Consider the following 12,993-nt stretch of genomic DNA (forward strand, 5'->3'; position numbering starts at 1 on the left):
ACAGGGTGATAATACCACAGACCAACGTCTTCATATTCTTGAAGAACTTAACTAATGGCATGGAAGGTCCACGTAAATGCTACTTGTTATTGTTCTTTTTTACAATTATGCTTTAAGGTTATTCTCAGACTTATGAAATAACTGTATAATAGAGTGTTAGAGTTGTTAAACTTGTACACGTATAGTAAAAGCCGTAACATTTGTAACTTTTTAACTCAGCAAGAAATGCTGAAATGGATGAATTTGCCATGAAAATACTACTTTTTTGGCCAGTAATATCTTCAGCTGGACTTGTACATAATTTGTCCTGTGATGCCCCCCTTTTTATATTTGAAATGCCTTTTTAATTCACCATCTTAAAACAATACCCATTATAAAATAGGGGGAAAGCAGTTGGTTTGGCCTCTGGTTTTCTTCACAGTAAAAGGAAAGGAATCTTAGAGATTCCTAAGGGCTCTTTTAGCTCCAAAATTCTGTGTTCTTCAAAGTTCATGTTTGAGTGAAGTAAAACAAATTTTCTTCAAAATCACCCTAAATAGGCTAGGTCTTGTTGAAAATCCTGGTTGTTGTAAAGTGAAAGAAGGATTCATATTAATAACTTTTTATTTGTTTGTTCAGTGGTCATGCTATTAAGACATTTTATTTTTATTTTTATTTTTTTAAGATTTTATTTATTCATTTGACAGATCACAAGTAGGCAGAGAGGCAGGCAGAAAGAGGGGGGGAAGCAGGCTCCCCACCCAGCAGAGAACCCGATGTAGGGCTCGATCCGAAGACCCTGAGATCATGACCTGAGCCACCCAGGCGCCCCATTAAAACATGTTATAGATGACCGTCCTTTGTTTCAGAAAGGATAGCTACCTTGCCCAAGGAAGTCATGTCATTAGAAGTTTAGGTGGAATTCAAACTCAGGTTTCTCTTGCCCCAGTTCCTCTCCCCAAAGAAAAAGAAAGGAAAAGAAAAATAAAAAAACAGATTTTTGTACCTTATAATACAGTCATCAGAATCAATTTGAAAGAAGAGCTACTATTTTAAGATGATTAGTTTCTACAGCAATGAAAGTTTCCCTTGTCTCTGCCAGAAAGTTGGTGGGGGCAGGATAGAACCTTGAATTTTCAGGTCATTCTTTTATGTTTTTAGAATGATAATGTATTTCAAATTTCATAGGTTTTTTTCCCTGACAACAAGTATATTATTGGTTGTGGCTCAGAATACCTTTTTCTTTCTTTCTTTTTTTAAAAGATTTTATTTATTTGACACAGAGCAAGCGAGAGAGAGAGAGAGAGAGAACAAGCACAAGCACGGGGAAAGACAGGCAGGGGGGAAGCAGGCTCCCCACTGAACAAGGACTCTGATGCGGGGCTCAGTCCCAGGACCCCGACCTGATCATGACCTGAGCCGAAGGCAGAGGCTTAAAACCAAGCCACCCAGGTGCCCCTCAGAATACCTTTTTCAGGGGCACCTGGGTGGCTTAGTGGGTTAAAGCTTCTGCCTTCGGCTCAGATCATGATCCCAGGATCCTGGGATCGAGCCCCACGTCGGGCTCTCTGCTCAGCAGGGGGCCTGCTTCCTCCTCTCTCTCTGCCTGCCTCTCTGCCTACTTGTGATCTCTGTCTGTCAAAGAAATAAAATCTTTAAAAAAAAAAAAAAAAAAAAAAAAGGACCAGGTTCCCGGGGCACCCCATACAAGTTCTTCTAACTAATAATGTTGCAGACCTATAGAGCTGTAGAATAACCGGCTGAGGAAAGATTTCTTGCTGCAGTGGATGTGTTTGCAGCCCTAATTTGATATTGAAAACACATCCGCTCTGGATCTGGCATCATGATGAAAGCAGGGCCTTTTCTGGACTTTAGAGCCTGCTATTGAAGGTTCCCCAGGTCTAGTCTAAGGTGAGGATCCTATAGGGTTTTCCACTGAGTGGGGGCCTCTGGAAGTGCAGTGGAGGGATCTCTGTCCCTGGCACAGCTATTAAGCACCAGCCCTGCCTTCTGAAAGCCACCCTTGGCACAGCCCAAACCTTCCTGTAGCCAGAAGGGACTGAGAGGTATTTGGAAGCAAACCTCCATGGCACTTTCTCTTTTCTTTGTCTAAGTGATGATTTTTTTGTGTCACTTTCCTTGTCTAGCTATGATCCTTGCAGGAAAAGCCTACTACGATGGAGTGGCCAAGATTGGTGAGATTGCCACCGGGTCCCCCGTGTCGACAGAGCTGGGTGAGCTGACTGTCCATTATATACAAACCCAAATCAAGCTGGTTGCAGGGCCTTTCCTCTTGTGAGCCCTAACAAGAACATATGAAGTGGACCAAATCCAGAATAGTAAGAAGAGCTAGCCCAGTACTCCAGTGTGTTCCCTTCTGGGATGATTGAGTTTGCTGTGGTCTCTCGAAAGTGGAGGCTTAGTTAGAGGGCAGACCAAGGCCAGCGGCTGGCCTCCCTGCTCCCTAGGAATTGGACTTCTGCCTCTAAACTTGGGGCCCTAGCCCTTCCCCTTGGATCCCTGGAGCATGAAGCCCAGGGAGCTTTGACCTACATTCTTAAGGAGATGGGCATGGCGGGCCTCCTGACTCTGGCAGGAGTGTTTCCTGTGACTCACCTAGCAGAAAGTCAGACTCCTTTACGTCCTGCTCTTGGCTTTCACTGCTTCCACAGTTGCTCTCAGTTGTGATTTTTCCGGTTTTGCTGGTATGAATTGATCTCCTGTGCACACACGAAGGGCAGCCACACCCTTAGCACCACCAGCTGCCGAGGGAATCTAGGTTTCTTGTTTACAGAGTCCGTTCACTGTGCCCTCTCCTAAGGGTGGAAAAGTCACTGTTTTTCCTTTCCTAAGAGCCCCACACATAGCCATCATTTTAAAATCTTGAATAAAGAATGAATATGTTTTATTTTAAATGAATATGTTTTATTTTACGAGGGGTAAGATGTCTGGCTTCAAAATGTCTGCCATAATTTGAAATGTTCAGAATAGCAGAGGAAAATATTGGTGGAGTGTGTATATTTAAAGAGAAGTGTTTCAGGGCACCTGGGTGGCTCAGCGGGTTAAAGAAAAGTGTTTCTCCGATTAAAAAGCAGAAAGGGAAGCTGGGGTGGGGGGGAGCTTGTGGGGAACATACGTTTAGGATTCAAATAATTCACATCATTTCTGAATAAAGTGTCTTAAGCGTTTTCAAGATTGCTTGGAGAACTCTTACCTGACCCATAAAAGTGGAGGAACAAATTCAAGGTGTGATAACAGTGCTGGGGTTGGGGGCTGGGCTGCAGGATGTGAAGTGGAACTGGGCACTCAGGAACATTCTCTGACAACTTTGGTTCTTGAAGCATTTGTAAAGAGTCTTGAAACCTAAGCCTGAAGTGATGTCGTGTGATAAATAGATCCATACTGCTCTATTTAGTAAAATAGAGTCGCCATATGCAGAAATTTTCCAAAGCCCTGACTTGTGTTCTGCTGGTGCCATCACTTGTGTGCATTCTGGCAAGGTAGGGACTGCAGAGACTCTGTCCTCACCAGAGTCCGTTTAATAAAATACACGCTGCTTTGTGTAGACAGAAGCAGATAGTAAAACTTACTGGGATGATGGAGGTGATTAGAGGTTTCCAAAAATAGGATTAAATTAAAAAGAAACATCCTATTTGTGTCAGGCGCCATGGGAAAATGTATGACCCCTACATTAAACCATATGGTGCTCTGATTCACCATCATTCAGTTTGCCTTTTTAATGTTTTATGGTTCTCGCCACTGTTTAAATAAGATTTCTCTTCCACACCTTACTTTATTCAGCTGTGAATTCATAACGTTGAATCAGCCATTTCCACAGCAACTGTGTTGTTGCAAACACAAGCTGAAAACTTCTTCAGTTTGGACAAGGAAACTATGTCGCAGTGGTGAGATTTCTTTCATGTGGATGTGCGTTCTCTTTGGAGGGAATGGAAATAACTTCTGTTTTATTTTTGTTTCAAGTTGCCTTTTTGCTTATAGTCCCCACGTCATATAGTTAGTAATTTTCTGCTCATCTGCAGCAATTTTACAATAAAGTGCTGTCCTAGCAGGCTTTGCTTTTGGACGCCCAGTGTTTAACTTGTTTTCACGTGCCTGGTTTTTTTATTTTGTTTAAAGTGTAGGCTAAAATACTATCCTATGTCTGTTTAAATTCCATGTATGAAAGACTAATGAAAAATTCACAGATGAAAGAGACCTAAGGTAGATTCTGTTTCTCTCATTTTTCAAGAAGGTTTTATTGTCTAATTACTGACTTTTGGTGTTGGTATTCATACTTTATTATGAAACATTATAAATCCCATCTGATAAAACTGAAGGGACATTTCATATGTGAAGATCATGAATCAATTCAAAATTTTCATTCTTGAAGAGTATTGTCTCTGAAAAACCTTTGTGTGTGTCCCTCCCCTCTATCCCCAGCAAATTCTAGTTTTAAATTTTCAGTTTAAAAATTTTGCTCAGGAAGGAAGTGAAAAGGGATGCTGAAGAATTCTTATCCTTTCTAAAACTGAGATTAAAAGAATAGTTTTCATTTTAATATTCAAATATTTTTTAATGTTGCTGTAGGACAACCTTTCTGATTCTACATACTTTTTTACATGAAATTTCTGTTATTTATTCTGATACTTTTGTAATTTGGGAGGTGGATGAAGAAAATATCCTCTAGGTAAAATATTGACCTAATTCATAGAAATTTGCTGTGAGGATTCTACTTGGAAAACCTGGCCAAATGTATTATGAGTGTTAATTAGAGTGGCAGAACTGAACATTTCAGTCTCTCTTCTCACATTAGGGGGGAAAAAGATCTAAAAGCTGGAGGAAAAAGGTGATTCACCTTTTGCTTATTTTATACTTGTCATTTGGATTGGCATCCGCTAAGACAGAGCTGTAGCCATGCCGTTTCTGATTCCTGGCTATGGGTGTTTCCATTTAGATATCCCTCTTAACACATCAGCTCACCAAATACTACATGAATAATTTTAAGATGCTCTTGCCTAAAAGTAACAAATACCCAATTAATAGTGGCTTAGGCATAAAGGATGTTCATTAATGCACATAAGAAGGCCAGGAGTAGCAGATTCCTAGTTAGGTAATGATTACTAAGAGCTTAGGTGCCTTTTCTCTTTCTTCTCATCCTCAAGCTCAACTCACGGTACCAAGATGGCTGCCATTGCTAATCTTAGGCGTCACATCCTCTCTCCTCCCATTGTATCCAAAAGCAGGAAGGGGAATTTCTTCTCAGTTGTGCCCTTTACAAAGGAGGAAGCCTTTCCCTGGCAGCTCCAGCACATGTATCCTCTAATGTCTCATGACCCTGCAGCCAGTGAGCTTTCCCCAGCATTGTTAGTCAAGGAATACATCTGAGGCGGAGAGCACATAGCTGCTAGGAGGACAGGTATTAAAGGTCTTGTTTCAGCAATTTTCAATGAAAGTAAAGGCCTTATACAAATGTCCTTGCTTTAGCTGTGCCTCTGACTGCATAGTGCTTCTGGCATTCTGTGTCTCTGAGTGGAATTATGCTTTTCTCCCACATGGAGTGTGGTTTCACTAGCATGAATATACCTCAGACATTACAATTGTTGCTTCTCCTGGATACTTGCTTTTTCTCCTGAAAACCATAGCCATCTTTTGCAGTCTATTCCTATTTGGGAAGTGGAAACACAGAGGAAGAGTTAGCGATTTGGGGGTAGTTTCTGGTTTTCTGCCCTTTTGTTTTTCTTTTCAGCCTTTGGGTGACTTGTAATCATGAACTCTGAGGTGCGTTTTCTCTGCCTCTGCTACTTTCCTTTCTTTCCTCCTCTCTTCTTCCTCTCTGCCCCTGTGTCTGTGTGACCTTACAGCCTCATTTTTAAAAAAACTGGGGGACCAGAGGAAAAAAGTCACCTGTAATTTTACCACTTTAACACAAGTACTTTGTCACCACTATATTCTTTTTTTTTTTTTAAGATTTTACTTATTTATTTGACAGAGAGAGATCACAAATAGAGAGGCAGGCAGAGAGAGAGAAGGAAGCAGGCTCCCCACAGAGCAGAGAGCCTGATGTGGGGCTCGATCCCAGGACCCTGAGATCATGACCTGAGCTGAAGGCAGAGGTTTTAACCCAATGAGCCACCCAGGCGCCCCTGTCACCACTATATTCTTTTCCGGTCATTTCTTCCCTTGAGGATGCTCATATACAGCACGTCTGACAGCAAATGTCGGGTGCTAGCTCTGCCAGGCACAGGGCCCAGCGCCTGATGGGTGTTATTTAATCTCAAACGCCCAACAGCCCTGAATTGGGTGTAGACACTTTCACTATCTCTCTAGGTGAGACCTGGAAGAGAAGGGTGTGCCTTAGATCACACAGTGCATAATAGGTGGTTCAACTTTAGATTCTGAGTTCCTTGACTTTGCACTATACCATACTTGACTGAGGCAAAGGGAAAAAGAGCCAGCCAGCCAAGAAGGGGCCACTGAAGAGGGAGAAGATGGGAACCCCACGATGGGGACCTTTTCAAGAGGGAGATGAGCAGGAAGCAGTGTCAGTGGCCAAAGACTGCAGAGAGGCTGGCAGCTATGGTGGTGAGAGGTCATTGGTCCCCTCGGAAGGGGTGGTGATTGCACTAGGGTGCTGACCGTAATGCCAGGTGTCATGTCACAGGGTTAGGAAGGATGGAAATTACAGAGAAGTTTACATATATATGTGTATATATATATACGTGTGTGTGTGTGTGTGTGTGTGTGTAAAATGTGTGTTAGATAATATAGCATATATGGCTGTTATAGGTACTGCTAGACTGTTGCACTTGCACTTCTGTGCTTCATACAGAAACTGAGATCTCATTAAGTGCCTGCCTGCTGTGTGTCACGTGCTTCATACATTGCCTCATCTCATCCTCGGGAGCCTCATGGATGAATTTTTCCTTCATGATTGTCAGGGTGGGCAATAACCCAGTGTTTCCCTGATGTGACTAATAGGCCCTAAGGGTAAACTTGGCAGTCACCTTCTTCCACCTGGTGGGTAACCACGTTGGGTCCTGAGTCCCTGACGATGTGCTCTGTAGCCAAGCAAGACAGAACAAAGGTTATAAGAGTTGGTGACCCCTAGAGAGTATGGTAGGTGACATCGGTGTCAGTGTGGGTCATAGAGTGCCTCCCTCCCCAACTGAAGCACAGGAAAGATCCTAGAACCTAGGACAAGGAGACCAGGCTAAATTTTATTTTCTCTTGAGACGCTGGCGGATAGCAGGATGCCCAGCACCTAAGAGATGCTCGGTGTGCTGCCGTCAACTTGTGTGACTTTGGGCAACATTTCATGTCTGTGAGCCAGTTGGCATGCCCACGGGGGATGATGGTAAACCCCTTCTGAACTGTGTGAAGATGAAATGAGATAATGTGCCTTGTGGACTCTAAAGTTTCGAAGACCAGAAAGATGACTCTCTGTTGCTACTTCTTATACACAAATATTTGAGAACTCAAAAACCGTACAATTTTTTTCAGTTAGAGTGGGTGATGGAAGTGTGTAAGCACATACATTTTCCTTGATTATTCCTGATTATTCATGAACCAGTTTTTCAGTTCACTCCATTGTATCTTTGTTTTCAATTTCATGAATCTGTACTCTTACCTTTATTTTCTTCTTTCTACTATCTTTGGGGTTACTCTAGTGGTATTTTTCTGAATTCTGAAATTCATTAATTTTATGTACAAACCTCGTTTTTTTTATTTTTATTATTTTTTTATTTTAAGATTTTATTTATCTGAGAGAGATCAGAGAGGGAGAGGAAGAAGTAGACTCTCCACTGAGTGTACAGCCCAGTGCAGGGCTCAATCCCAGGACTCTGAGATCATGATTTGAGCTCAAGGCAAACACTTAACTGACTGAGCCACCCAGGCACCCTGCAGACCTCCTTTTAGATGGCAGTGCAGGACCATAAAAATGACCATGCAAGTTAAAGCCATTGAAAGCCTTCTTAATAATCAATGGGGGAAATTTAGATTTGTCCCATGACCTTAAAAATATTTGTCAAAAACACTAAAAATTCTTATTCTCAATTATAAGTGTATAGGGAAATGAAAAAAAGTAGTAAAATTAGTATTTATTTGGTACACAGTAGTCTAAAGCATTAGAAACACTGGTAATTAAAGCATCTTTATTTGTAAAACACTTGAATGGTTTCAGCAACACTCGTCTCCTCCTGTAACTCAAGATATGGAATGGGCCTCTTCTGTATGCTTTTTGCAGGGTGTCATCTTCCTAAACTTGTATCAGTGTGCAACATTTTATCCTTTGTGATTTCAATGGGATGAGATATCCTCAAGAAGTCTTTTAATGTGAAGTTTCCTTTGATAGCACTTCCTCTGAAACATCTTCATTGTTCTCACAGCTACTTTGCTCATTGTGTTAAGTTTGGACTTCACTCCGTTCTTGTGGCCGCACATCCAGAGTCTCCCAAATGACCAATGTCAGCACTCCCAAAGGCAGCTACTTCCTTAACTCTGTTTACTTTTTTTTTTAAGAGATTTTATTTATTTGTCAGAGAGCAAGAGCGTAAGGAGGGGAAACAGCAGGCAGAGGGGGAAGCAGGCTCCCCTTGGAGCAAGGGGCCCCACGCGGAACTTGATCCCAAGACTCCGAGATCATGACCTGAGCCCAAGGCAGGCCCTTAACCGACTGAGCCACACAGGCACCCCAGCTCTGCTTACTCTTGTTATGACTATCATTCATTTCTTTGCTGCACTTTCTCTTTCAGTGATGCACTTTTAAAACCTATCACATGGGTTTATCTCTGGGAGACAAGGCAGCACAACCACTGCCCTCCTTCGCTGTTTTCTGTGCCACACATTGTAACATTAGAAACACCTCTTTCCTGTGAATGGATAATATTGTGTAGGTATACAGTGTTTTGTTTGTCCATTTATCGGTTGGTGGATACTTGAGTTGTTTCTGTTTTTTAAAGGGTAGAAATGATGTTGCTGTGACCATTTGTTACAGATTTTGCATGTACATGTTTTTCTTAGGTGTACACTTAAGAGTGGAGTTCCTGGCTCATAGAGTAACTCTCAATTTAACCTTTTCAGGTGCCAAGCTGTTTTTGAAAATGAGTGCACTGTTTTACATTCCCATAAGCAGCGTGTGAGGGTTCAGTTTCTCTACATCCTTGTTAACACTGTCTTTGATTATAGCCATCCTAGTGAGTATGAAGTAATATCTAATTTGGGTTTTGCTTTACATTTCCCTAGTGACTGAGGATGATGGGCATCTTTTCACATTCTTACTGGCCATTGCGTATCTTCTTTGGAGAAATGTCTATTCAGATCCTTTGCTTACCCCCCACTCCCTTTTAAAGATTTTATTTGTCAGATCAAAAAAAAAAAAAAAAAGGATTTTATTTGTCAAAGAGAGAGGGAGCACATGAGCACAAGTGGGGGGGGCAGCAGGCAGAGGAAGAAGTAGGCTCCCTGCTGAGCAAGGAGCCTGATGATGACCAGAGCCAAAGGCAGAGGCTTAACCAACTGAGCCACCCAGGCACCCCATCCTTTGCCAATTTTTAATTGGGTTGTCTTTTTATTATTGATTTTGCAAGTTAACTTTTTTTTTTAAAAAGATTTTATTTATTTGACAGAGAGAAATCTCAAGTAGGCAGAGAGGCAGGCAGAGAGAGAGGGGGAAGCAGGCTCCCCGCTGAGCAAGGAGCCTGATACGCTACTGATCCCAGGACCCCAGGATCATGACCTTAGTGTAAGGCAGATGCTTAACAGATTGAGCCACCCAAGCATCCCGAGAAATAATAGCATTTTTTAATTTTCTGTAAATCTGCCAGATATACATCCTTCTCCCCAAAAAGCCCAATTCTGGTCATTTTCTCTTAAAAATGAAAGGCTCTTTATGAATAGTCTGTTCTATTGTAGAGAATAACCAGAAACTATGTCATTGGTTTTTTTCAACTGCAGTTGAAAGTAAAATATTAGTGATTCAAGAGAATTATCACATTTTAGGTATTTTTATGTTAAATACTATAAATCGCTTGAAGATTACAATAAAAATTAGCATATATTTTGAAGTCTCTTTCAAATTCATTTTGCTAAAGTATCACCTTTTATTAGTTGTGCCTTAACTGCAGGGGTGAGCAAACTGGAGCCAGAGAGCTGGCCAGCGCCTGTTTGTAATTACAATTTTTTGGAAGCCGACCACACCCACTTTCTCATGTGTTGTCTGTGGCTGCTTTGAGGCTACTGTGGCAGAGCTGAGTGGTTGCAGCAGAGAAGTTTGTCCCACAAGCCCCAACTACTTATAACCTGGCCCTTTACAGGCCTTTCTCCAAATAAAAAGCAGTTCCTTACCACCTGCTAAGTGCTTGGGTTTAATTAACAGGCATTAATAACCACAGTAGTATGTAGGCAAGAGCACAACCACTTTGCCGTGTTGGGAGGAACTAGCAACAAAGAGCCAGAAACCAGAGCTCTTAGTCAAGATTGGTAGGTAAAGTATTTTAATCCAGTGTGTTCAGTTGTTAAGTCATAAGTTACGTGAAGAACTCATTGTCAGGTATGTGCTTGCGGAACACACAGAAATCTTTACCCCGTGTACACAGGTCACCTCAGGAACAGTACTCATTTGAGAGGAAATTGAAATGTGTATAAAAGTTCCAGTTTTGTCCCTAAATCAAACAATGTTTATTTTAAAGACTTAGAAAATATTGAAAAAACTAGAAAGGGAAAACAAAAATGGTCACAGGAAAATGTTTGGCAAAATATCTAAAAGAAATTTTGAAATTTTGTTTTTCCATTTTTAAAGCATGGATAAATAAAACTCCTCATTTATTTCTCAAGAAATAATGGGACACTTTCTTTGGGGACTTTACAGATGTACTGTGAGGTTCTTACAGCTCAACATTAAATAAATTTAGACTGTTACTTTGTTCCTGTTTAGTTAGCTCTTGCATTATTTTGAATCATTTATTAATTTGTTTGGCCCAGTTTCTTATAATCTTCTCTTTTGTGTCCAATTTATCTCATCACCAAGAAACCTACAAAAATTACAGGTTTTCTGGGGCGCCTGGGTGGCTCAGCGGGTTAAAGCCTCTGCCTTCAGCTCGGGTCATGATCCCGGGGTGCTGGGATCGAGCCCCGCATCGGGCTCTTTGCTTAGCTGGGAGCCTGCTTCCTCCTCTCTCTCTGCCTGCCTCTCTGCCTACTTGTAATCTCTATCTGTCAAATAAATAAATCTTTAAAAAAAAAAAAAAATTACAGGTTTTCTTTTGTTACTGATACAATGTTTATAGGTCATGCAATTTTTTATTTTTTTAGGTCATACTACTTTAAGAAATGCATTTGTTATAGTTTTGTTGATATCAAAATCAGTCTTGGGTCTTAAAAATAAGAACAGAAAAAAGTATTCGAAATGTCTTTAAAGAAGTGTTTAAATTTACAACAATATAACAAGTATATTTCTAAGGTCTGGAGAAAGTAAAAGAATTCATACCAGAATCGATGAGAGAGCTAAGTTGAGCCAAAACAGTTTTTTGTTTTTTTTTTTAATTTCTATTTTTTAGAGAGAGAGCAGGGTCACAGGGAGAGGGACAGGGGAGGCAGATTCCCCACTGAGTGGGGGGCCTGTATGCAGGCCTTCATCCCGCAATCCTGAGATCATGACCTGAGCGGAAACCAAGAGTCAGACGCTTAACCACCCAGGCACCCCCAGAGCAGTTATTGTTGACCAAAATCCCTCATCTTTTAGTTGCAGGTTAGGCTCACTTTAAAGAAATCAAAATCCTTCCCACAAAAATAGGGACCAATCAATAGAGAATTTATCTTATTTGCTTAACACAGTACCTGCTGTATGCCAGGTGCTGTTCTAAGCATCTTACAAATTACTGACTTCCATACTCATCATGATAGCCCTCTCCAGTGTGTACTATTATAATTATTTCCATTTTACAGATGAGGACACTGGGGTACAAAGTGAGTAACTTGCCTAGGTCACCCAATTGGTTAATGGCAATCCGCCAGCTATGTGATTTAATTTTCTACCTATCAAAAAGGTGTACTTTTTCTGACTTGCTCTATTTATGGCAGTCAAGATATCCTATCCTGCTCATTATAGTTTGGCAGATAAAAGGTTGTGTTAAATAGTGAAGCATCATGTAGTCTGAAATTGATTCAACACGTTTAAGTCTGCATTTTGTGTTTTCATCAGATATTATCAGGATTTTCTGTTTTGTACTTCAGAGCATTTATAACATGACTGTTATTTTTATTGTTATTTTCAGTTTGGGATTTAGAAAAAGATTATCCTGGAATTGTACCTGTGAAAATTGCTTTTGGACTTTGCCAAGTGACCTTTGTCATTTCAGTTTTCAACTGGCAAATGCTCACTCAACACATCTTTCTCCCTTTGGGAGCGAGAAAGATCTTAGGTTTAGAAATGATAGAGAAAGGATTATGATTTATAAATAATCTATAAAATATCTGTACACACCTACCATGTAAGTTCCCATATCATAGGAATATTGGTTTCTGTATAAATTCCTAAAACTTTAAGAGGAGGTTCTGTATTATAAATTGTACTTCTTTACAAAAACTATTATAAGAAAAGCGTTCTTTTTCTTAGCTTTGAGGTAACTATATGTGCAAATGAAGTACTATAATTAATAAAAACTAGAGATGTAAGAGCTAAGTTGTCAAATCAAGATTAGTCAGTTTAACATTTAATGCTTCCTCATTGCATGGTGAGCACATCCTGAAGGTTAATCTGAAACATCATTGCCTGTTTTTCATAACTTTACCCATTCTTGTAAATTTTTGAATTTTGAAGTATGTGAAGGGAAATTTTGTTTAAACCCAATTTTCAGAATTATTCAAATTGGTTGTCTTCTTGAAAGATGCTGTGTGTACTCTCAACACAAGATGGAGAAGAGTATAGGAGCCCCTATTCTCATGCTCTCAGCCATAGCCCAAGAACAGCTGGTTTGGGGGCCTTAGCAACTGCATAGGCCACAGTGAGGGGTGGTG

The 12,993-nt window shown here is 40.7% G+C and overlaps 1 protein-coding gene across 1 annotated transcript in view; it reads left to right on the plus strand.

Moving 5' to 3' along the window:
* BAIAP2L1 (BAR/IMD domain containing adaptor protein 2 like 1) overlaps positions 1-12,993 on the plus strand; it is a 91,959-nt gene that overhangs the window by 26,524 nt on the left and 52,442 nt on the right. The window contains exon 3 of the mRNA XM_045992983.1: positions 2,127-2,213. Within this exon, the coding sequence (XP_045848939.1) occupies positions 2,127-2,213 (87 nt within the window). The remainder of the gene's footprint in view (positions 1-2,126; positions 2,214-12,993) is intronic.

This window comes from Meles meles, chromosome 21 (assembly GCF_922984935.1).
Source record: "Meles meles chromosome 21, mMelMel3.1 paternal haplotype, whole genome shotgun sequence".
Classification (NCBI taxonomy): domain Eukaryota; kingdom Metazoa; phylum Chordata; class Mammalia; order Carnivora; family Mustelidae; genus Meles; species Meles meles.